Source organism: Podarcis melisellensis, assembly GCF_964234715.1.
Source record: "Podarcis melisellensis genome assembly, chromosome: 7".
NCBI lineage: Eukaryota > Metazoa > Chordata > Lepidosauria > Squamata > Lacertidae > Podarcis > Podarcis melisellensis.
The window spans coordinates 4,353,183-4,377,097 of record NC_138539.1 but is presented as its reverse complement, the minus strand read 5'-3'; the positions used below and the strand labels follow the sequence as shown (position 1 = coordinate 4,377,097).

Here is a 23,915-nt window from a genome sequence, read left to right as displayed (position 1 = left end):
TAAAAATTCACTCTCAAAACATCAGCAAATAATTAAACAGCCTTCATTCCTAACAATTGTAATGAACGATTCCTAAACTATGATGAATGATAATGATAATGATGATAATGATAATGATAATGATAATGATAATGATATTTTTTTATTTGTACCCCACCCTACCCACCGGGAGCCAGGCTCAGACTGGCTAACATCATATAAATAATACAATATACATAAAAACAAGCAATCAATAGATTAAAATGCATCTCAAAATTAATTCAAATCAAAGTAACTGCAAATGAAAATGCATAAAATACCACAATGCATACAAAGTCATGTAAAACGATCAAACAGAGAAACAAAGACACACAACTATTTTTATAAAGCTATATCTCTGTGCAAAAGCGGTTTTCACATTCTGCCTTCCCTTCTTTCCTTCTTTGGGTCACTCAGTGGACGGCAACTGGAATGAATGGTCGAGCTGGAGCTCCTGTTCCACCAGCTGCTCCAACGGCACTCAGCAGCGGACGAGAGAGTGCAATGGGCCGTCGTACGGGGGTGCCGAATGCCAAGGACACTGGGTGGAGAGCCGAGACTGCTTCCTAAGACAGTGCCCAGGTCAGTAGTAGCGTGTAGGTCACCCTCTGCCCCTTTGGGATTCAACCAATGCATGGGTGACCTGCAAAATGACCTCCTAGTGGTACAGCAGTAAAACTGCTCGCACATCTGCAAAGCTAAGCAGGGTCTGGTATGGATTCAAATTGGAAGGGAGACTATGACTCAAGATTGCAGGGGGTTGGACAACAGCCTTTACCAAAGGTGTCATGGGTTTTGAAGATGCTCGAACTCAGGACAAAAGGGAGAAACATGCTAAGAGGAAGGCACCCTTGGCAAACCCTCACTATGATCAACTCCCGCCCGGAAACCTATGTCCCCACTGTGGAAGAATGTGTGGATCCAGAATTGGCCTCCACAGTCACTTATGGACTCACTGTTAAAACCTTGTTTATGGAAGACAATCTTACTCATCTAAGAGTGATTACCAAAGAAGAAGAAGAAGATTAGATGACCCTTGACATCCCTTCCAACTTTAAGATTCTATGTTTATTGTATCAATTTGTTTGATTTACTTCAATATTATTATTTTGTAAAAGCAGGGACCTTGATCCTGGCTCTGCCATGTCTGAGCAACCAGTGCAAGCTTTTGAGTTACTTGCCGGGACTTATTTACCCCATCAATAGTCCAATCGCAGCATTTTGCACCAGCTGGAGCTGACAGCCAGTGTGGTGTAGTGGTTAAGAGTGGTAGACTCGTAATCTGGTGAACCGGGTTTGATTCCCCGCTCCTCCACATGCAGCTGCTGGGTGACCTTGGGCCAGTCATACTTCTTTGAAGTCTCTCAGCCCCACTCACCTCACAGAGTGTTTGTTGTGGGGGAGGAAGGGAAAGGAGAATGTTAGCCACTTTGAGACTCCTTTGGGTAGTGATAAAGCCGGATATCAAATCCAGTTCTTCTTCTTCTCCAGACCAGATCCAAGGGTAGCTCTATGTAGAGTGCATTGTGCGTGCCCACAACCTCAGATCTCCACCCTCCTCTGCAGGAACCCTACATTACAATTTCTCCCTTTTCTCCCTTTCTCTTCCAGTGGATGGGAAGTGGCAAGTGTGGGGCCCATGGGGGAGCTGTACCGCCACTTGTGGAGGTGGAACGCAGAAACGCGACCGTGTCTGCTACGGCCCTTTCTATGGAGGAGATGCATGTCAAGGGCCCAAAGAGGAGTACAAGCAATGCAACGAGAAGAGATGTCCAGGTAAGAGATTTCTGCAGGAGATGAAGGGACTAGATGGGCCATTGGTCTGATCAAGTAGACACTTCTTATATCCTAATTAAAACTGTGCATTAGCTGCGGTTCCTGCGCTGCAGGGCGTTGGAGTAAAAAACCTGCATATTTCCCTGCAAGTGGCAAATTCTGCCCCTCAGCTGCCTACACTCTTAGGCCTGCTGATCAGAAGGGTCAAGTGGTTCTGGGCAGGAAACTCACAGGTAGGTAGAACACCTCTTGCTTTGTGAAGTGCATTGATGCCAGTGTGTCCATCTGGTCCCACTAGGAAATCAAAAGGCTCTGTTGTTTAGTCGAGTCCGACTCTTTGTGACCCCATGGACCAGAGCACACCAGGCACTCCTGTCTTCCACTGCCTCCCACAGTTTGGTCAAACTCATGCTGGTAGCTTCGAGAACACTGTGCAACCATCTCATCCTCTGTCGTCCCCTTCTCCTTGTGCCCTCCATCTTTCCCAACATCAGGGTCTTTTCCAGGGAGTCTTCTCTTCTCATGAGGTGGCCAAAGTCTTGGAGCCTCAGCTTCAAGATCTGTCCTTCCAGTGAGCACTCAGAATGGATCGGTTTGATCTTCTTTGATCTTCCTTCAGAATGGATCGGTTTGATCTTCTTGCAGTCCATGGGACTCTCACCGCTCTAAGTGTGGCTTTTTTTTCCTGGGGAGGGTGTGTGTGATTCTCGGGGTATCAAGCTGATGGCCTTCATCCAACATGTGGCTGGATGATGACAATGATGACTGAAAGAAGGAGCCTCAAGGTGATTCGCAGACAAATAAAATGCAGCAGTAAAATAACAAGAATTAATCTGGCTATTGTTGGGCTTTGATTGGCTCCAAGATTCCTGGCCAGCCGTTGGCCTGAAAAGTATGGGCATTCAGATCCTGTAGCTGTCAGATCAATGTCTAAAAACAATTGCATTCTTATTTTGCCCTAGAGAGAAGGGGAGGAGGAAGAACATCAAATATCAACATAATTTGGTTTTTAAAAAGGAGGAAAGCCATTGAGCATAATTGGGTTAGATGTTAAATTCTCCCAGTGCTGTGTGCTTCCTTTTGTAAAATGGCTTTTGTTACAAAGGGATATTAAAAATTACAGGGATTGTGTTATCCCCTCCTGAGAAATGGAGCACTCCCACACTCTCAGGCAAGGTGGCGGAATGCATTTCTAATGAGCGTCCCTAATACAGAGTGTCATGTCTTGTTTCCCAGGAACGTGCAGGAGGGAAAGTTGAAAGGGTGAAATTGAGGACAAGCCTCTGGTGGTTGGTTCCTGCATGTCAGTTGCAAGCGGAATGTGGAAAGAGGGTTGCAGAGCAAATCTCCTTCTTAGCCCAGCACCACAGCTAATAGAGTGGTACCTCGGGTTAAGAACTTAATTCGTTCTGGAGGTCCGTTCTTAACCTGAAACTGTTCTTAACCTGAAGCATCACTTTAGCTAATGGGGCCTCCTGGTGCTGCTGAACCGCTGCCGCACGATTTCTGTTCTCATCCTGAAGCAAAGTTCTTAACCCGAGGTACAGTGGTACCTTGGGTTGCAGACGCTTCAGGTTACAGATACTTCAGGTTACAGACTCCACTAACCCAGAAATAGTACCTCGGGTTAAGAACTTTGCTTCAGGATGAGAACAGAAATCGTGGTCCAGCAGCGCAGTGGCAGCAGGAGGCACCATTAGCTAAAGTGGTGCTTCAGGTTAAGAACAGTTTCAGGTTAAGAACGGACCTCCAGAACGAATTAAGTTCTTAATCTGAGATACCACTATACTATTTCTGGGTTAGCGGAATCTGTAACCTGAAGCATCTGTAACCTGAAGTGTCAGTAACCCGAGGTACCACTGTATTGAGCTAGTTAAGGACTGGACTAAACCATCCAGGGGTCCTTTACCTTTCCTTTTAAGGACAGACGGATCTGCCACCTTGCCTTCTGCTCAGTTGTGAATGCTTTTAATTCCTTGTTCCCTTTTGTCCTGCTTCCAAAACAGACCACATTTGTTCTTTCTTTTTCCAAAAGGAAAATTTGAGCTGTGTCAAACATGCATTTTTCTAAAGCCACATTTCTCAAGCTTCCTACTGCTTCTACATATTTTCTCTATCTAGCTATCTCTTGGTGGAAGGAGTTGGGGATGTTTAGCCTGGAGGAGAGAAAACTGAGAGGTGATGTGGTAGTCATCTTCAAATATCTGAAGGGTTGCCACATGGAAGATGGAGCCAGCCAGAGCCGGCCCATGCATGAGGCAGCGTGATGCAGCCGCTTCAGGCGGCGGAAGCGCAAGAGGTGGCACTCTTCCTTCTCTCCTGCCCCACTGCTTCCACCGCAGAGAGGAAGACATTCTGCTGCAGACATAGAAACCAAGCAAGCAGCAACACTTTGAGGAGCGCCTTGACTACAGTCAGGTTTGGTCAGTCAAGTCAGAGTCAGAGCTCAGCCATGGTGGAACTGGGGCGAACAGTACAAAATGGGAGCTTGTTTTTTTCCTGGTGTTCCAGTGGGCAAGACCCAAACCAATAGATTCAAATGACAACAAAGCAGACTCCCAACTAAGTGCCAGGAAGAACTTGCTGGTGGCAAGAGCTGTTTGACAGTGGAGGTTATACAGTGGTAGCTCTGGTTACGTACTTAATTCATTCTGGAGGTCCGTTCTTAACCTGAAACTGTTCTTAACCTGAAGCGCCACTTTCGCTAATGGGGCCTCCCACCGCCACTGCGCTGCCGGACCATGATTTCTGTTCTCATCCTGAAGCAAAGTTCTTAACCCGAGGTACTATTTCTGGGTTAGCGGAGTCTATAACCTGAAGCGTATGTAACCTGAAACGTCTATAACCAGAGGTACCACTGAATATCTGTTGCCTTGAGACTAATGTGTGAAGATGCTCTCGGTCCCTATGCTGGTCAGTTTCATGGTGACTTTGAAAGATTGCACCCCCAATTCCAAATGCAGCCAAGAAGGCAGGTGGGTGGAAACCATGGCACAACTCATCATGTTGCATCCCAAGTCTCGAGCAGAGCATATTTCTAGTTCAAGCACCGATGTCGAGTCCATCACCCACCAAGGCTGGGTGCTCGGCCTTGACTAATTGTCTTGGATAGCAGCAACCCACACACTGAAACGGTGCTCTGCGACCTTCGGAAGTCAACCTTGCTGGCTAGACACTGACAAATTGCAACCACGGTCAGGATCATTGATTCCAACCCACCAACAGCTGCTCCTTTGCCATTTAGGTGCCCATCTCTTTGGCACGTCGTTCCTGGCGTGGTGGAATCCTGCTGCGGCCCAGTGTCAAATTCTATGAGATGGGGGCTTCCATAAGAAGCTGCTGGGGCTTATCCATGCCTGTCATTCTCTTTGCTCTTTCTCTTCCATTTCCACCCAGACTATGTATGTTCCCACTCTGTTTACAAGTTGCTTTACATGCCCAATAAAACAGAAAATGTAATTGAAAGCTGTGAAATATATGTCCCCCTCCTCCCTGTGCTTAGTGGTGAGAAATGACTTTAACACCCCAATGACAGCTTTCCCTGCTTTATGTCCCATAAATAACTTTTCCACATAAAGGGTTGTGCTACTCAGGGCAGGAGCCGGGTTCCTTTGTGTGTGCTCAAAGCTTTCTCCCAGATTTGGAATGAGAGAATCACCTTCAGGCATTTCTGTGAGTGTATTTGCACAGGGGTTTTTTAGGGGTGTGGATGGAGGAAGTGTGCTGCTGGATCACACCAAAGATCCATCTCGGTCAGCATTCTGTTTCCCACAGTGACAACCAGATTCCAATGGCAGAGGTGATGTGGAACCTGGTGGTCTCTGGGTATAGTTGGATCCCGACTCCCATCAGACCCAGCCAGCGTGGACAATGATCGAGGATGATGGGAGTTGTAGTCCAGAAACACCTGCAAGGCAGCAGGTCTATGGAACTGGCCTATGTAAAGCTTGCACACAGGACGTGAAACTTGTCTGTGTATGTGTGTGAATGCACACCTGCATTCACACACATGCGCGCACACACACATCTGGTATTCCAAGCTTTTGACCAAGATACGGTAGTTTCATTTAGCTGTCATAGCTAATGGTAAAGGTAAAGGAACCCTGGATGGTTAAGTCCAGTCAAAGGCTACTACAGGGTTGTGGCGTTCATCTTGCATTCAGGCCAAGGGAGCCAGTGTTTGTCCACAGACAGCTTTCTGGGTCATGTGGTCAGGAGGACTAAACTGCTTCTGGCACATGACGGAAGCCATAGTGCACGGATACGCTGTTTACCTTCTCGCCGCAGTGGTACCTATTTATCTACTCGCACTGGTGTGCTTTTGAACTGCTAGGTTGGCAGGAGCAGGGACAGAGCAACGGGAGCTCTGTTGCGGGGATTCGAACCGCCAACCTTCTGATCAGCCACCCACGTCCCCCTTTGAAGATTTGTGGAGATCTAGCAAACTTCCTAAGTTTCTAGAATCCATATATGTTTGTTTGTTTAAACCACACTTTACTTAAGCATACTCTACTTAAGCAGTTCTTAATTCTGAGATTACTTGATATAACAGATGGCTGCTCTCATTCACCACTGCCAACCCACATGTTCTTTTTGTCTCACCCTCAGTTCCTTCCTTCCTTCCTTCCTTCCTTCCTTCCTTCCTTCCTTCCTTCCTTCCTTCCTTCCTTCCTTCCTTCCAGCAAACGTACTAAATCCAGCCTTTCTTCCTTTCCAGAGCCCCATGAAATCTGTGACGAAGATAACTTTGCTTCTGTGATTTGGAAGGAGACTCCAGGAGGAGAATCTGCAGCCGTTCGATGTCCCCGGAACGCCACAGGTAAGTTGTGGTGTCCTGACGTGGTCCTTCTCTCCTCTATGGCGACAGATGACATCTTGACACCTCAAATGGCTGTAGCCCTGGATCTCTTGCAAGGTCACATAGGACATTAGGGTGCAGACTTCAGATTTCAGTAACTGTCAGGAAAGTGGTTCATGGTTCTGGATTCAAGTTCATCACAGTAAGCTCCCCTCCACATGGCTGCATAGCCGTGGGACCCAGTCCATTCCCTACAAGTTTCTCAGATAGTATGAAACTGCGTCTTTATGTTCTCTCTTTCACTTCTCTTTAATTTCTGTTTATTTGTGGGTGGGTACCACGCATACATATTAAGAATGTTTATTATTTTTAATATTTCATGTTTGTTTCACTTTTAATTTGAATACCGCCTTTCTGTATTGCTACACGCAAGGTATTTTACAAGCTGAAGAAACAACAAAATAGATAGCAGAGATCAAACAATCTGATCCAATGCAAAAAACCCCCAAAACTTTAAAATAAACTTCTATCAAATAAAGCAATATTCAACAATCCATTAGAATATAATAGTACCCCTGACCATTAGGTCCAGTTGTGACCAACTCTGGGGTTGCGGTGCTCATCTCGCTTTATTGGCCGAGGGAGCCAGCATATAGCTTCCGGGTCATGTGGCCAGCATGACTAAGCCGCTTCTGGCGAACCAGAGCAGCACACGGCAACGCCGTTTACCTTCCCGCCGGAGTGGTACCTATCTATCTACTTGCATTTTGACGTGCTTTCGAACTGCTAGGTTGGCAGGAGCAGGGACCAAGCAACAGGAGCTCACCCCGTCATGGGGATTCGAACCGCCGACCTTCTGATCGGCAAGTCCTAGGCTCTGTGGTTTAACCCACAGCGCCACCCACGCTGCACATCATACCACCTCAAAAAAGAAAATAATCCCGGGACCTATAGTTTATCCCTCACAGGGTATCCTTAAACTACAATTCTCAGGATTCTTTCAGTGCAGCGTGTCTGAAGCAAACCTTAATTGTCTGAAGCAAACAGGATTCAGAACACTTGGCACCAGGGCAGAACACACAGAGAGATTTTTCAATGTGAACTTGCCCTGGGACTGGAAGCAGACACTTTGTTCTTGCAAAAACTGAAATGCGTCTTTCTGGCTGCTGTGGCTGTGGAGCAGAATCTCTGGCCACAATCTTCTGGCTTAGTTGTGCCAAAGTTGTCTTCTCTGGACATCTAACCCGGAAGATGTGCCAGGATAGCAGCTGGCATTTCGGAACCGTGTCTGAAGATGAATTGCTGAACGGTTCCGAAAGAGATGCCCTGCTGTGGCATTGGTGAAAACGGCTCCCTCTGGGGGCTCTTGATGGGGAGAGCGTGTGTCCATGTCCATGGCAAGGAAGGGGTCAGCTAAGGTGGCCTCATTTGTTCGATCCGACCCCACCACTTTAGCTTGTGAGTCCCAAAGGTGAGGAACTGCCAAACCAGAGGATCACTCTAAATTAGGAGAGACAAGAGTAATGGAAGGCAGTGGACATTAGCTCTTGCCAGGATGATGAATAACTGCCTGTTGGTTCCCAAAGATGTTGTTGCTGCTGAATATTTATTTCCTGACTATAGGTTCTCCCATGTGGTTCTTGAGCAAGCAATGATGTGTGTCCACCTGTATGGGCTGCGCTTGCTGTTGAGCCAAAAATTTCTCCTGTGTTCCTCCCTCCGCTGCCCAACTCTTCTCCATCAATCAGTGAGGAAAGAAACAGCATTCGGAAATGATCAAAGGGGAGAAGGAAACCACCAACTTAGAGGACCACCAAATTAGGGTGGCTTTAAGAGAGAGACCAATGCATGTGCTTTTCCTCTATGGGTGGAGGCAGAGATGCTTCTGAACAGCAGTTGCTGAAAACCACAGGAGGGGAGAGTTGCAGACTGGCTCACCAGGGTGGTGCATGCTCTAGTTATCGCTTGCAATGCGCTCTATGTGGGGCTACCTTTAAAGGTGACCCGGAAACTCCAACTAATCCAGAAAGCGGCAGCTAGACTGGTGACTGGGAGCGGCCTCCGAGACCACATAACACCGGTCTTGAAAGGCCTACACTGGCTCCCAGTATGTTTCAAAGTGTTGGTGCTGACCTTTAAAGCCATAAACGGCCTTGGTCCAGTATACCTGAAGGAGTGTAGCCACCCCCATCATTCCGCCCGGACACTGAGGTCCTGCTCTGAGGGCCTTCTGGCAGTTCCTTCACTGCGAGAAGCCAAGTTACAGGGAACCAGTCATAGGGCCTTCTTGGTAGTGACACCCACCATGTGGAACACCCTCCCATCAGATGTCAAAGAGGAAAACAACTGCCAGAGTTTTAGAAGACATCTGAAGGCAGCCCTGTTTAGGAAAGCTTTTAATGTTTAATAGACTACTGTATTTTAATATTCTGTTGGAAGCCGCCCAGAGTGGCTGGGGAAACCATCCAGATGGGCAGAGTATAAATAAAAAAATATTATTATTATTATTATTATTATTATTATTATTATTATTATTATTATTACTCATGCGCTCGGATCTTGCTTGCCGGTTTCCGTTAGGGGCATCTGGCAGCCACTATGAAGACAGGTTGCTGACCTAGATGGGCTAGTGGCCTGATCCTGCAGGCTCTCCTTATGCACTTATGTCACATGTGGGTGGGCTGCAGAGCGTTTTGTGTTTGCTCGTGTGTGCTTGCTTACCTTACAGTCCAGGTGGCCTGGGGTGTTTGTGGGTGTCCATTCTTTCATTCTGCAATCCTTATGGTCTGCACTTTGCAGCCTTCCAGGGGGCCTGAGCTTTACTGTGGATACAGGAAGGTAGAGAGGCTGCCTACTGTGGGCCTGACAGCTTTTATTACTTTTATTGTGCTTGTTATTATTTTTATTTTAAAGCACATTTTTTTAAAAAAAGAAATTGTGATGTGATTGCTAAAAGTGTGGAATATTTTTTTAAGATGAAAGGAACATAGAATCATAGAATCCTAGAGTTGGAAGAGACCACAAGGGCCATCGAGTCCAACCCCCTGCCAAGCAGGAAACACCATCAGAGCACTCCTGACATATGGTTACCAAGCCTCTGCTTAAAGACCTCCAAAGAAGGAGACTCCACCACACTCCTTGGCAGCAAATTCCACTGTCGAACAGCTCTTACTGTCAGGAAGTTCTTCCTAATGTTTAGGTGGAATCTTCTTTCTTCTAATTTGGATCCATTGCTCCGTGTCCGCTTCTCTGGAGCAGAAGAAAACAACCTTTCTCCCTCCTCAACTTCCTTTAGAACTAAAATCAGTGAGTGTGTCCAACTCAGGCATTCAGTAGTCAACCTCCATGGTTTCTGGGACCTCAGTTAAGTCCCAGGGGAAGTCATGACGTAGGTCCTCTCATGGGACTTTTTTCAGAGGAGAAAGCACTTAGGGCAGTCATGGAGGCTGCAGAGTGCAGGAGGGATGTGTATTGGAAAGGAGAAAATGGACACCACCATTGGTCTTCTTACTACGATAAGGTAAGCTCAACCACATGCCTAGTGAAATGACATATGTTGCAAATGAGGCAGAAGAACAGAAGCTTCTGTCATGGGGCGAGAACAATTTTTAAGAAACTAGAGGGCAGGTTTCACTTTGGAACTAAATGGACTTTGCCACTGAACTCCCTGAAGGCAGAATCTCCCTAGTCTGCTGCTTTCTACAACCACACAGCAATCATCTCCAGTAGCAGCTATCTCGGTTTACAATGGCTTGATTTTCTCATGTTGACCAACTTCCTTCCTTGGACTGATAAGGATCAATGGTGTTGTGGGTAGACTTTGTAAGTTCACCAGCCAACTGGCGATGTGCTTGACTGTCCCCTTTCTGCTCTCCTTCAGGGCTGATCCTACGCCGGTGCATGCTGGATGAAGAGGGCATTGCCTATTGGACCCTTCCAACATATGTCAAGTGTGTTTCCATTGACTACAGGAACATCCAGATGATGGTGAGTGACGAGGCTGAGCCAGGACCTTGAGAACCTAAATGTGCATTCTGGACCTGGAATGTGCATTCTCCAACTCAGAGTCCCCTAGCTCAGTGGATGGAGTTGAGGATGCACTGGAGAAGTATAGCAAGCAGGAGGTGCTGCTCTGTTGACCAATCATGGAGAGAATTCAAGGTTTCTAGTATTTATATCCCAGACCCATCCAATCCAGAGACTTCATACTGCCTTCCAATCACAGAAGTTGATGTTACATGGCCAGGTTTTCTTTTCTGTGACTGATAGAGCAACCAAGTCCTGGTGAAGGAATGGGTTTCCCAAACCCAAAACTGACTGTGCAGGCAGTTTGAAACTGCACCAAAATCCCTATTTTTCCTTAGCTAAAATCCATTAACTTGAGCTCTGAGTCAATGTATAAACAGAAACCCGGCCATGCTCAGAGCCCTCTCCTTTATCAGTTTGTGACAGCAGGGATGACCCTGACTGCACCAGTAGAACAGAGAAGACACATCTGTACCTTCTCTTATGTGCTGACCACAAAAGACGCACAGACCTAAGTCCGGAACAACGCCAAAGCGTGTTCTCGGAGATGATGACCTCTTCCTCCAGGATAAGAGTAGGAAGAGGAAGATCCTTTTATGGTCAGAAGTACAGGAAGGAATTCCATTTTATGGTTAAGAATACCAGAGCAAGAACATATGTGATGTCAACCTGCGTGTATAGGCTGACGTGGTTGGATTCCTGGGGAAGGAGGGAGAGGGTGCCTGGAGGATATATATACTGCATGAAACTTCTCATTTCTTTGGACTTGCTGTGGACTTGATCACGCAAGTGCCTTCTGCTATCCGGAGAGCAGAATAAACTCTTTCTTTGAACCAACCTTGGTGTCATTTGACTTCCTTCCTCTTGTCCCGGAGCAACGCAGACCCAATTGGTGAACTCAAATAAGGCTACACTGGTAGCTCAACAGGCTAGCCCAAAGCCTTAAATAGTGTGTTTCTTGGCTTAAACTGGTTAAATTATGGAGAGAATAAGGTAGGTAGAGAGAAATACATTTCTAGCTTTTATAGGACTAGGATACAGCCCAGTGTACAAAGTTAAGCACATGGCTGAAAAAAGGTTGCCCACCCCTGTTTTAAGTTAACACATGTCAATTTCTGTCTCCCCAGACAAGAGATCATCTTTCAAAAGCCCAGCGGGGTTTGATAGGGGAAGGGGTGTCGGGTGTGTTGCAAAACCTGGTGGAGATTTCTCAGGATGGGACCAGCTACAGTGGGGATCTGCTCTCGACCATCGACGTACTCAGGAATATGACAGAGATCTTCCGAAGAGCTTATTACAGCCCCACTACTGGTGACATACAGGTGAGCTGGCAGGTTGGAGATCTAACAGCTTCAGCAAGGAGAGATGATCCCAAATGTCTTCTTCCGGGAGTTTGGAGCTCTGAATTACCTGGCAAATGTGTCCAACATGCTAGGAGGCCTCGGGGGTTCTGCTTTGTACATTTTTTTAAATGTGCAATTTTCTCAATCTTGATCTTCATTTCATCCTCACCTTCTACTTTCCCAAAGTCCATGCATGTGTTGGTGGAACACGGTCACAAGAATCCATGATGAGACTGTTGGACTCATATGGCTGTGTTCATGATTTTTAGATGTGGGTCCGTCTATTTCAGCATCTGGTTGTATACAGTGGCCCAGCAGATGCATCCAGGAAATCCATAACTAGAATTATAGGACTATAGATTTGGAAGGGACCCAATGGGACGTCTAGTCTAACCCTGTGCAACGCAGGAATCACAGCTAAAGTATTGATATGTGTAATGGTTATATGGGGTTGCTCGTGCGTAAGTTGCCGCCACTCCTGGCTAGGTGGCCTGGTTAAACCTTTCCTGGCTGGACAGCCCCTCACTTCGTGGCTGTTCAGTCGCTGGCAGAATCCGACAGTGGGCGTTTCTTAAACCTTTTCCAACATAAAAGTTGTTTGACGCTCAGTCTCCTCCTACTCTCCCTGCGCGGAAGTCTTCTGCGCAGGGAGGGCGTGGGTAGCGGAGGACCTGTGCTCTCCCCGCTGGTGTCCAGTGAAGAGTCTCTGAGCTTGCTCTCTGCTTCCCCCATTGGCCCCCCTCCATCCCTGGTGTTGCGCTGATTTTCTTCCCCAACAGGAGACCTGCCTCTCTCCCTACTTGGCCCCTCTCCAGCATTGTCGTGGAGCCTCGCCTCCTCCTCTCGTTCCCATTACGGTTCCCTGACAATATGAAGGCTAGATAATTTCATACATCCCCCCCTTTGTTTTACTCCTCCTGGAACTGCTCTGAACATAATTGGCTCTGAACACTGAGTTTCAATTTAGGTACCATGGCTAATAGAGCTATATAACCTTCCTTAATTTATCTACTCCAATCCCTTTTTAACAGTCAAGAAAAGCCTTGCTTGATTAAGCCGATCCAGCCCAGCTTCTTCCTCTCCCAGGGGTCAACCAGATGGCCATGGGAAGCCTTCAGCAACAACAATTCTCTCCACTTCTAACCCCTAGCAGCAGGCCCGCAGACTGTCTCGCCAGAGTGGTGCATGCTCTGGTTATCTCCTGCTTGGACTACTGCAATGTGCTACATGTTGGGCTACCTTGGAAGGTGACCCGGAAACTGCAACTAATCCAGAATGTGGCAGCTAGACTGGTGACTGGGAGCAGCCGCCGAGACCACATAACACTGGTCTTGAAAACCCTACACTGGCTCCCAGTACGTTTCTGAGCACAATTCAAAGTGTTGGTGCTGACCTTTAAAGCCCTAAGCGGCCTCAGTCCAGTATAACTGAAGAAGCGTCTCCACCTCCATCGGTCTGCCGGGATGCTGAGGTCCAATGCCAATGGCCTTCTGGTGGTTCCCTCACTGCGAGAAGCCAAGTTACAAGGAACCAGGCAGAGGGCCTTCTCGTTGGTGGCACCCACCCTGTGGAATGCCCTCCCACCAGATGTCAAAGAGAAAAATAACTACCAAACTTTTAGAAGACATCTGAAGGCAGCCCTGTTTAGGGGAGCTTTTAATGTTTAATAGGTTATTGTATTTTAGTGTTTTGTTGGAAGCCGCCCAGAGTGGCTGGGGAAACCCAGCCAGATGGGTGGGGTATAAATAATAAATTATTATTATTATTATATTCAGAGGCTTAGTGGAAGGTGCAAAAGGGAGGGAAGGATTAGTAGGGAGGGAAGGATTGATAGCCTTATCTGTCATAATGAAAGCATGTGTTTGACCCAGTCCTCTCCAGCCACCATAGTTTTCTCCATCAGGGACAGCAGCAGTAAAGTACCAGCTCTACTCTTGGTGCAGTGAGGAGAAAATGAAATTGTTCCTGCTTTATTCCGGCATCTCCAAAATTGCTCTTCCTTCTTGCTTCTCCCCAGTGGCTAGAATGCAACTTTGGAAAGCAAAGTTTCATTTTTGAAATGAAATTTCCCTGAATTGGTTTCTGTGCCCACTGTGGACAGAGCCACAGTGGTCTGTGGGAAACAGGGGAAAGCGTTCGCTGTCCCCGTGGCGGAACCAGGAGATTGGAATCATCATTCTGCAGTTGTCTGTGCAGAGCAGCTATGGGACTGTCCTTGGGAGGGGAAGGTCACGGTCACATGCCTTTAAAATGTTAAATATATCCTCTTGGATTGCTTCCCCGCATGGCATCGTTGCTAATTATCTACTTGGAAAGGAAATCAATGGCTTTGAAATAAAGACCTCCTCCTTTCCCACCTCCTTCCTGAACTCTCAGGGAAGGGCTGGACTGGACAGACGCTCTGGGGAAATGTAAACAGCAGCAGACCAGGTGTTAGGAGCCTAGGAACAGTTGAGGCAGGGCCATTGGAATCAATGGGGCATGGCAGCACCAATTTTAGTCTGCCTCCCTTCTTATTTTCAACTCAGTCCAGGGAGTGATGCTACCTTGTGGCTTCTTCCTCCACTGTCTCAGCGTTGTCCTCATGGAAGGACAGACTAGCTCAGTCGATAGACCATGAGACCCTTAATCTCAGGGTTGTGGGTTTGAGCCCCACGTTGGACAAAATATCCCTACATTGCAGGGGGTGGACTAGATGACCCTCGTGGTCCCTTCCTATTCTACAATTCTAAGATTCTATGAAAGCTAGAATTCATTGTCTCTGCTTGTCATTGTCACTGGTGCCCCCTACTGCTGGGCTCCCTGCCTGCCACTCCACCAGGCCCAGTAGGCTCAGCCAGCACCGCATAGGAATAAAAGGAGAACCCTGCTGGATCACACAGAAGGTGCATGCAGTCCAGCTTCCACTTTCCCACAATGGCCAACCAGAAGCCTTTATGAAGCCCATGAGCACAAGGAACAGGAGCAATAGAGCCATTTTTGTAGAGCCATTTTTGTTGCCTGTGTCCTGGGAGAGGGCGGTGGTGGTATCTAAGCATCTTACCATATGGTTACCAGATGTCCCCATTTCCCGGTGCCAGCCCCCGGATTTTCAAATCTGTCCCCGGACTGTCCCCGGATTTCATTTAATGTCCCCGGATTTATATTTTAAGTGTTGTAGATTTATTAGTAGGGAATGAATGTTGTGTGATTGGTTCAACGGCACAACACACATCATATGGGGACTTCTGGCGAGGCAAAATTGCAGGCACCATGGCAGCGAGCAGCTCCTGAAGCCAGCCAGAGCCAGCTGTGCTACCAGGCTGGCTCCGGGCTGCTGAGACTGCCACTGCCGAGGGGGAACCGGGGATGCCCGGTGCGTCAATGGGGGGAAGCGCTGACACACACACACACCCGTGACCCAAATTGAGCTGGGTGAGAGAGCGCCTGGCCACCTGGCTGACTGCCAAGCAGAGCTCCGGGGCCAGGAAAACCCCATAACTGACACAGGGAGAAGGAGAGAATGAGAAGGAAGAGAGAGAAAGAGGAAGGAGAAAAAAGAGGGGAAACCCGACCTTGCCGAGCTGAGGAGGAGAGGTTAGAGAGCACCGGGAGAGCAAGGACATGTGGCCAAGCCCAGGCCCGACCTGAGCCTACTCCATGGTGGCTAGCGCTCCAAGAGAAGAGGTCGGGGCCCAGGGGAAGGCCACGTGATAGAGGAGACCACAGAAGAGAAAATATTATTTCTTAATTTTTTTAAATAACCTTTTCTCCCTCTTTCTTTAAAAAAAGTGTCCCCGGATTCTTTGAAAAAAATCTGGTAACCTTATCTTACCATCTGTTGTCAGGATGCTATCAGCAGCTCCCAGCTGGTTGCCCAGAAAAGTATAAAGAAAAGGAAAAGTTTCTTAGTCCTTTTTTATTTCAATATTACAGAGAGAGGCTACAGAACCCAGCCTCTTGTCTTGGATAATGGCATTTTCCTGAGTGAATCTCCACCCTCCGTCTCTCCCACTTCCTCATTCATCACTTCTATGGGTGCTGCTATCTTCCCTTTGTCTTTGAGCTCTTTGCTCTCCTGCTTTTAAGGCTCGCTGGGTTCTGGGAGATGGAGGATCTGGAATGCTTTCTATTGACAACGTGTCAGCCCGGTATTGCTCTGGCTCTCCTATGATCTCCCAGCTTTCCCCCTCACCTGCCTCTGAGATGTGACCTCCCTCAAACCCCTGTTGTAAATCTATACTGCTTTCCTTTTCCTCCTCCCTGGAAGGGTCAGGATAGGGAGGCAGTCTCCACCGTTCCTGCCCAGTCCCTGACACCATCTGGAATACATTTCATGGAGGTGGGATTCAGGCAGGGATGAAATAAGGCAGCGTTTTCCTTTCCTCCCTTGCAATTCTTGCAGGCAGCACCCCTTCCTCTGCAGTTCATCTCACTGCCCGCCGTGGCAAAATGCACAAATTGCATTGCCCTCACTTTATTCCACCCCATTCACTTCAGTGCAAAGGAAATGTAACACAAATGGGGAAGGGGAAAGCAGTCAATTGCATGTTGTTTGTGGACCCCAAGCAATGAGAACAGTGAATTCTGGCCAGGCTGTATGGCTTAATTTCTGCTCTGGAAATGGGACGAGTAAGCAAACGTTGGCCATTTCCATTCCTGTTTCCATCTCCAATGAAATTCTCTGACATCCCTAGATCCAGGGTTTGCTGTCACGAAGCAGACATTTTTTTTTTCTGGGCTCTTCTGGATCAGCTCAGAAATGGATGGAGATGTGTAGCGTGACTTTCAGACAACTGCAGGGCCGTTTCCTTTTCCAAATCAGCAAAATGGGTTGACCGAGAGCAGTGGAGTAAATTCTAGGAACATAGCAAGCAAGTTTCCTTATACTGCATGGGACCATTAGTCCATCTAGTTCAGTATTGTCTGCACTGACTGGTAGTAGCTCTCCATGGATTCAGACGGAGGTGTCTCTCCCAACTCTACCTGGAAATGCTGGGGACTGAACCTGGGACCTTCTGAATGCAAGGCAGCTGCCCTTTCATTGAGCTATAGCCCTTCTAGGGATGAGCGTATGCTTTGGGTGAGCCCTGATGTGTCATGGATGAAACCAAACCCTTCCTCGGATCACAGCTTTTGCTTCTTTGTTTTGTCTTTGTGTCCTAGAACTTTGTCCAGATAATTAGCAACATCCTGACGGAAGATAACCGAGACAAGTGGGAAGAGGCTCAGCTGGTAAGAGAACCTTGTCCTTCAAACGGGCATCATCTGCTTTGGGAGTTTTGTATGTGTACGAATGCAAGTGTCTGTCTCTCAGGGGTTTTAACAAGGCTGTGAGTCAGTGTGAATATTTCAATATTTATCTAGCCCTTTCCCCCTTGGTTTCTTCAAAGCACCTGACAGACACTATCTCTCAGGTCCTGTTCCATCACTCTAACCAATGCACCACACTGCAAATTGGAAGAGCTGATGGGCAATGCTTGGCAAGGCAACCTAGAGCAGGAGTGGGGAACCTCTGCCCTGGGATTTGAATGTGGGCCTCCATAGATCTGTGGGATGTAATCCACTGGAGCAGTCAAATGCAACATTCCTTGTTTCCCTAGAGTGGACACAGACAGGGGGTGTTACTCCAGCCAAGGTAGAATTTCCTGTTACACCTGGTCTGGAGCATACTCCCCTTGCATGTGACCAGGTAGGTGGGCGTGACTCTTGCAGACCTAACAAAAGGTCCAGTCACGCAGCCATCTTCCTCTTTTGGTGCCATTTCTTCTCTTGGACTGCACTGCTGGCCCATCCTTACAAGGATGTAAGCCACACAGTATCTGTAACTACAAGTTAAGGCCTGGATCCAACTGTGAACTGAATGTGAGTAAACTTGTCATACTTTTAAAAGAAGACTGTTGTGTCTTTATTCTTTTCAGGAGGGATAAAGGGGGACTAGTTCCCTGCACTGGGCACCAGTAAGCAGTTGCCCAGCTATGGGAAGGGCTCTCACAGGTCCTGCTCCTTCCCAAAGCCTAGTTAGTGCTTGGCCAGCTTTGGGAAGGCGTTGGGAGGGCTCTAGGACCCTCAAAATCCAGCACAATGTGAGGGCTGTGGGGTGCAGAGTACGCCAAATTTTGGCCTCACTCCAAAAGCCATAGTACCAAATTCCACCACTGCACCATACCTGAAATCCAGACTGTGGCAAAAATACTCCGCTTGCACAACAAATCACACCCCCATTCCACTGTGTCTACAGCCCCGTTGTTTCATCCGGATGACAATATCTGATGACAGCCGATGTCATCTTAGGATGCAACCAATCGGATTTGTCTGCATGACATCACCATGGGCACGTCCTCGCTTTAAACTAGCCTTGCTTTCCTTCAGAGGTGCCATTTTTCAGATGGATCCAATTGGCTGCATGACAATATCACTGTTATTAAGGGAGAAGGCAGTCTATTTTTTTTTAAAAAAAAAAGAAGTGTTGCTACAGCTGCAGTCGATTAGGATGCAAACAGCTATGAACTAATGCTAGGGGGGAAGGGGGCAAACTTTGGAGAAGCAATTCAGGCATCCCTTAAGGCTGCTGTTTCATGCTGAAAGTGTTGCAGCTCCAAATCCATCCTCTGCGAATGCAGGAAGAAGAAGAGTTTGGATTTGATATCCCGCTTTATCACTACCCGAAGGAGTCTCAAAGCGGCTAACATTCTCCTTTCCCTTCCTCCCCCACAACAAACACTCTGTGAGGTGAGTGAGGCTGAGAGACTTCAGAGACGTGTGACTGGCCCAAGGTCACCCAGCAGCTGCATGTGGAGGAGCGGGGAAGCAAATCCTGTTCACCAGATTACGAGTCCACTGCTCTTAACCACTACACCACACTGGCCTGGGAAGCCTGTGTGGAAGGACTTGGGCTGTGACAGAGGTGTCTTCCCTTACTTCCTCTATCCTATTTCCAAATAAAATCCCAGGAAGATCTATGTGTGCTAAATCCAATAAATGCAGGAGGAGGGGGGGAAACCTAGGGAAGAATGAGCTGTCCAGGATCAACTCATTGGATGTTGAAATCACCTTTGTGCTGTAGGCCAGTTGTATACCAGTGTAGCATAACAAGCTGCTGCGCTGAAAATATAAGGCTTTGTGGGAATGTTCAGGGACGCAGGAGAGGATATACTGTCTGATTATAGCCTTTTCAACTTGTATAAACAAGTTCACAATTTAGCAGAGTAACATTCCCCTTTTTAAACTCACAGCGGATGCGTTAGCTCAGGCTCGCTAAAGCCTCTCTAATAACTGTTCTGGTATTTCCCCCTTATTCCCTCATAAAAGATAAGACACAACAAAATCTTCTATAAAAGTATAAAAAAGAGTTTACTCACATTCTGTTCACAATCGGATCCCAAAAGGCAGACTTAGCTTAGAAAAGTAACATACACCTGGAAACTATCTCATAAGGAGACAGTCCCTTTGTCCTCTCTTGGCTGGAAGCATCTTTGGCTAAGCAGATGTTGCTTCTTCGATGCATGTAGTCAAAGAGAGAGAGATGGCTGCCCTGCCCTGTGCTTTTGTCGTTACCTGCACAGGTGAGGCCACACCCACCTCTAGCCACATGCAAAGGAAGTCTGCCCCAGCCCAGAAGGAAACAGGAAGTTTACCTGCTGGCTGGACAAACATTCCTCCCCATGTGTAAACATGTCCACTCTAGGAATGTTGTACTTGCCTGCTCTTGTGTTTCACATCCCACAGCCAGGCTTTCTGTGCATATCTGCAGGCCTTGGGCATTGTCACAAAATCAAGGTTCTAGTCCTCAGGCCTTAAGAAAAAATGGGGCAGCTGTTTGACTGATGAAATACCAGGAACCGGAATAGTGACAAATGGGACCCAGATCCAGCTATGCAGCTTGCTAAATTTCTCTTTCCCTCACCCCAAAAAATCATTTTGAAATACAGTTGGGCTCCTTTTCATCACCATGCAAAAGTTCATTACTTTGTTCAGGTTTGGGGAAGAAAGTTACCTTGCAGGCCATATGCGATACTCGAGCTATCCAGTGTGTTTAATGTTTGAAGATAGCACAGCATTTGAGTGATATTTAATGCAGTTTGCTCAGAGTCCCACACAGGACTTCCCTTTCCTTTTTCTGTGTGCCTTAAAAATCAGCTCCCGAGAGTCCAGAAAAGAGGAGGAATTTCTTTTGCACAAGTGATTGTCTGCTGCAATAGCAATACAGTACGGTTGGAAACAGCCCTTTATTTTTATTTTGTGTATGATTTTATGATGATGTATGCCACTCTGCAGTGGTCAGGTGAAGGCCAGTCTAGAAAAACTCATCATCATCATCATCATCATCCAAAAAGATGAATACATTGCACAAAATTGACAGGATAAAATTTTCAGGATCTATTGTGACTGTTATCCTGGTCTTACTTGAGGAAGTGCTGTGTCTGTTTGTTTGTTTGTGTGTGCGTGAGAGAGGGGGGAAGAAGACCCCAATTTGAACTTAGTCTTGGGTTATCAGCAGTTATGGTCCTGCAGGTCTATTATTATTATTATTATTATTATTATTATTATTATTATTATTATTATTATTATTATTAAATAAATAAATAAATGCCTTTGCAGATGGGACCGAATGTCAAGGAACTTTTTAGGCTGGTAGAGGACTTCATTGACGTCATAGGATTTCGTATGAAGGACTTCCAGGATTCCTATCAAGTGACTGAAAACCTGGGTGAGTAGGTTGAACCACCCCTTTACTGAATGCCTCTAGCCAGCTGGTCATTTCAAAACATTAATAGGTATCTAAAGGGATGCGGGTTGCGCTGTTGGTTAAACCACAAAGCCTAGGACTTGCCGATTAGAAGGTTGGCGGTTTGAATCCCCGTGACGGGGTGAGCTCCCGTTGCTCAGTCCCTGCTCCTGCCAACCTAGCAGTTCAAAAGCACGTCAAAGTGCAAGTAGATAAATAGGTATCGCTCTGATGGGAAGGTAAACGGTGTTTCCGTGCACAGCTCTGGTTCACCAGAAGAAGCTTAGTCATGCTGGCCACATGACCCGGAAGCTGTACGCCAGCTCCCTCGGCCAGTAAAGCGAGATGAGTGTCGCAACCCCAGAGTCGTCCACAACTGGACCTAATGGTCAGGGGTTCCTTTATCTGTAAAGGTACCTCATGAAGGTGCCAGCCAAACCTCCCTGGGGAGAGCATTCCACAGATGGGGAGTCACTGCAGAGAAGGCCCCGTTTTCATGTTGCTGCCCTCTGGACCTCTCGAGGAGGAGGCACACAAAGAAGAGCCTCAGAAGATGATATTAGGATCTGGGCAGGTTCATACGGAAAGAGGTGGTCCTTGAGATATTGCAGTACTAAGCCATTTAAGGCTTTATGGGTCAAAACCAGCACTTTCAATTGGGCCTGGAAACTAATTGGTAGCTGGTGCAGTCAGACCAGGATCAGTGTAATTATATGGTCAAACCATATTGCCCCGGTGAGCAACCTGGCCACCAAATCTGCACTTATCTTGCAAGCAGAACTTCCCTGGTTCAGGTTCAATCCTTGGCATCTTCAGGTGAAAGGACAAGGAAGCAGATGCTTCAGACATTTTCTTTCTGAGACCCGTGGGGAGATGCTGCCAGTCAGATTAAGCAGTCCAGGGCTAGATGTACCAATCGCCTGACTCAGCTTAACTCGGCATCGTACGTTCCTGTCGTGCGGAGTTAATTTATTCAGACAAGCCGTGTATAACAATAGGCGCAACAAAGACAAACTTCATTACATCACATTAATTTGCTGCACCACTTACATCTACCTCGGAACACTTGGCAATAAAGCAGAAAATGAAAGGTCAGCAATAAAATGACAAAACCTCAGTATCATAAGAAGAACGGTCGTCAACACAGTGGTGGCCACAAAACAGTGAAGGATGCAATCGTCTTATTAGCCATCATATGCCAAATGTTGCAGACGTGTGTTTTTCAGTAGGTAATGAAAATAAGTTTCCTAAGGGGGATGAGAGTAACGCCAACTGGAGAAATTTCATAATCGAGGAGCCACCACCAAGAAGACCCTACCACGAGCCTCTGCCTAATATTGATATTGAATATTGCAAACTTCACAGATTCTGCATACTTCATTGTTCCTTTCTTATAACCTTATCAGTTAGTAAGGTAAAGGTAAAGGGACCCCTGACCATTAGGTCCAGTCGTGGCCGACTCTGGGGTTGCAGCGCTCATCTCGCTTTATTGGCTGAGGGAGCCGGCGTACAGCTTCTGGGTCATGTGGCCAGCGTGACTAAGCTGCTTCTGGCGAACCAGAGCAGTGCATGGAAATGCCGTTTACCTTCCCACTGGAGCGGTACCTATTTATCTACTTGCACTTTGATGTGCTTTCAAACTGCTAGATTGGCAGGAGCAGGGACCGAGCAACGAGAGCTCACTCCGTCGTGGGGATTTGAATCGCTGACCTTCTGATTGGCAAGTCCTAGGCTCTGTGGTTTAACCCACAGCACCACCCGCATCCCTACCTTGTCAGTTACAAACATTTCAATACCATTTCCTGCTGCCTGATAGATGGAGCTCCTGTTCTTCTCCAATATCCCTAGAAGGAGCTAACAAATAGGAACCTGATATCTCAGTTGTGAGTCCCGATAGGTTCCTCACTCCAGCAATTTCCATTAGAGTCTCCAAAACTCTACTGCAAAAGGCTTGAACGCATGATGAGTGCATTATACCAAAGCTTATCTGTCTGCCCTGCCAACAACCAGGAGAAACAGATGTGAAAAATGTGCTCTGTAATTGAGGCTGTCATTGAAAGTTCTTTATATGGAACAGTTGAATGAATTTAACTCAGGGAGGAGAAATATTTTCAGCCCAAAGCTTGCGTTCCCCTTGGGGCAACCTTCTGAAGACCACACCCAGTGGCTGGCAGGGCCAGAAGCAGAAATTGGGCAGATGAAAGTTGGCTTGATTTCTTCTTCTCTCTCTTTCTCTTTCTCTCCTCTCAAGTCCTCAGCATCCAGAAGCTCCCTGCCAACGCAGCCAAAGACATTAGCTTCCCTATGAAAGGCTGGCGGGGCATGGTGGATTGGGCCCGCAGTGCAGAGGACAAGGTCACTGTGTCCAAAAGCATCCTCTCCACGGGGGTTTCAGGTAAGGGGAGTGGGACGACTGCAGGTGAGATTTTTCCTCTTGGCGCAGGCTGCAGACAGAAGCATGTCGTGGAGGAAGAGCAGTGTGTGTTTATTTTGCCTTTTTATTCTGATCAATATAGATACAGATAGATAGAGATATAGAGAGTAGATCTAGATAGATATAGATATATATGATATCCAAGGCTACTTTATTCAGACTTGGATTATCTTCTCCATGTTCTATGTTTCTTAGCAGATTCTTAGCAAATAATTCACTCTCAGCTTCTTAAGTAAACAAGAAAAAAACCCTAGAGTTTACCCACTTATCAAAGTCTTGCCATGGTTCAACAGATGCACTGATGAAAACCAGGCAGGCTGGTTTAATCCTTAAATGTTACAAATATCCACCGTCCAGTTCACAATGGAAATTGCTTTCCAGAGGAGAGCAAAGATATGTCTTCTCCCATCGCAGGCAGAAAAAGGAGTGCGTAGTGACAGGAAGGAAGAGGTAGGGATTAACCCATAGTCTCCCCCCCCACACACATACACCAGGTTTGGGGGAATGACATCATAGAGTCCCCTCTATGCAGGTTCTGAAACTCCATGGTGCCATTGCCCCTGTTTGAGGGCTGTCTAGCAATCATGCATTTGTGATTTGGCTGCTTTGAACTACAACTCCCATCAACCCCTGCCAATGGTCTGGAACACTGCTTTTCCTCCTAGAAAAATAGGTGCTGGTGATCACCATGAAGTCATTATAGTAAGTGCCACACCTTTTAACAACAAAAAGAGGTGCCAGTACTGGGTACCCTTGAGTACCACCCAAGAAAAAAAGCACTGGTCTGGAATGACACGAGTTACTTTCTTTCAC

General features: G+C 47.0%; 1 protein-coding gene across 3 annotated transcripts in view; it reads left to right on the top strand.

Moving 5' to 3' along the window:
- The window catches only part of ADGRB1 (adhesion G protein-coupled receptor B1), a 393,844-nt gene that overhangs the window by 213,232 nt on the left and 156,697 nt on the right, over nucleotides 1–23,915 (top strand). For all 3 annotated transcript variants that reach the window (XM_081918643.1, XM_081918644.1, XM_081918645.1), the window contains exons 7-14: nucleotides 436–600; nucleotides 1,630–1,794; nucleotides 6,512–6,613; nucleotides 10,473–10,579; nucleotides 11,746–11,940; nucleotides 17,107–17,175; nucleotides 20,542–20,650; nucleotides 22,920–23,063. In XM_081918643.1, coding sequence (XP_081774769.1) covers nucleotides 436–600; nucleotides 1,630–1,794; nucleotides 6,512–6,613; nucleotides 10,473–10,579; nucleotides 11,746–11,940; nucleotides 17,107–17,175; nucleotides 20,542–20,650; nucleotides 22,920–23,063 — 1,056 coding nt within the window. The remainder of the gene's footprint in view (nucleotides 1–435; nucleotides 601–1,629; nucleotides 1,795–6,511; nucleotides 6,614–10,472; nucleotides 10,580–11,745; nucleotides 11,941–17,106; nucleotides 17,176–20,541; nucleotides 20,651–22,919; nucleotides 23,064–23,915) is intronic.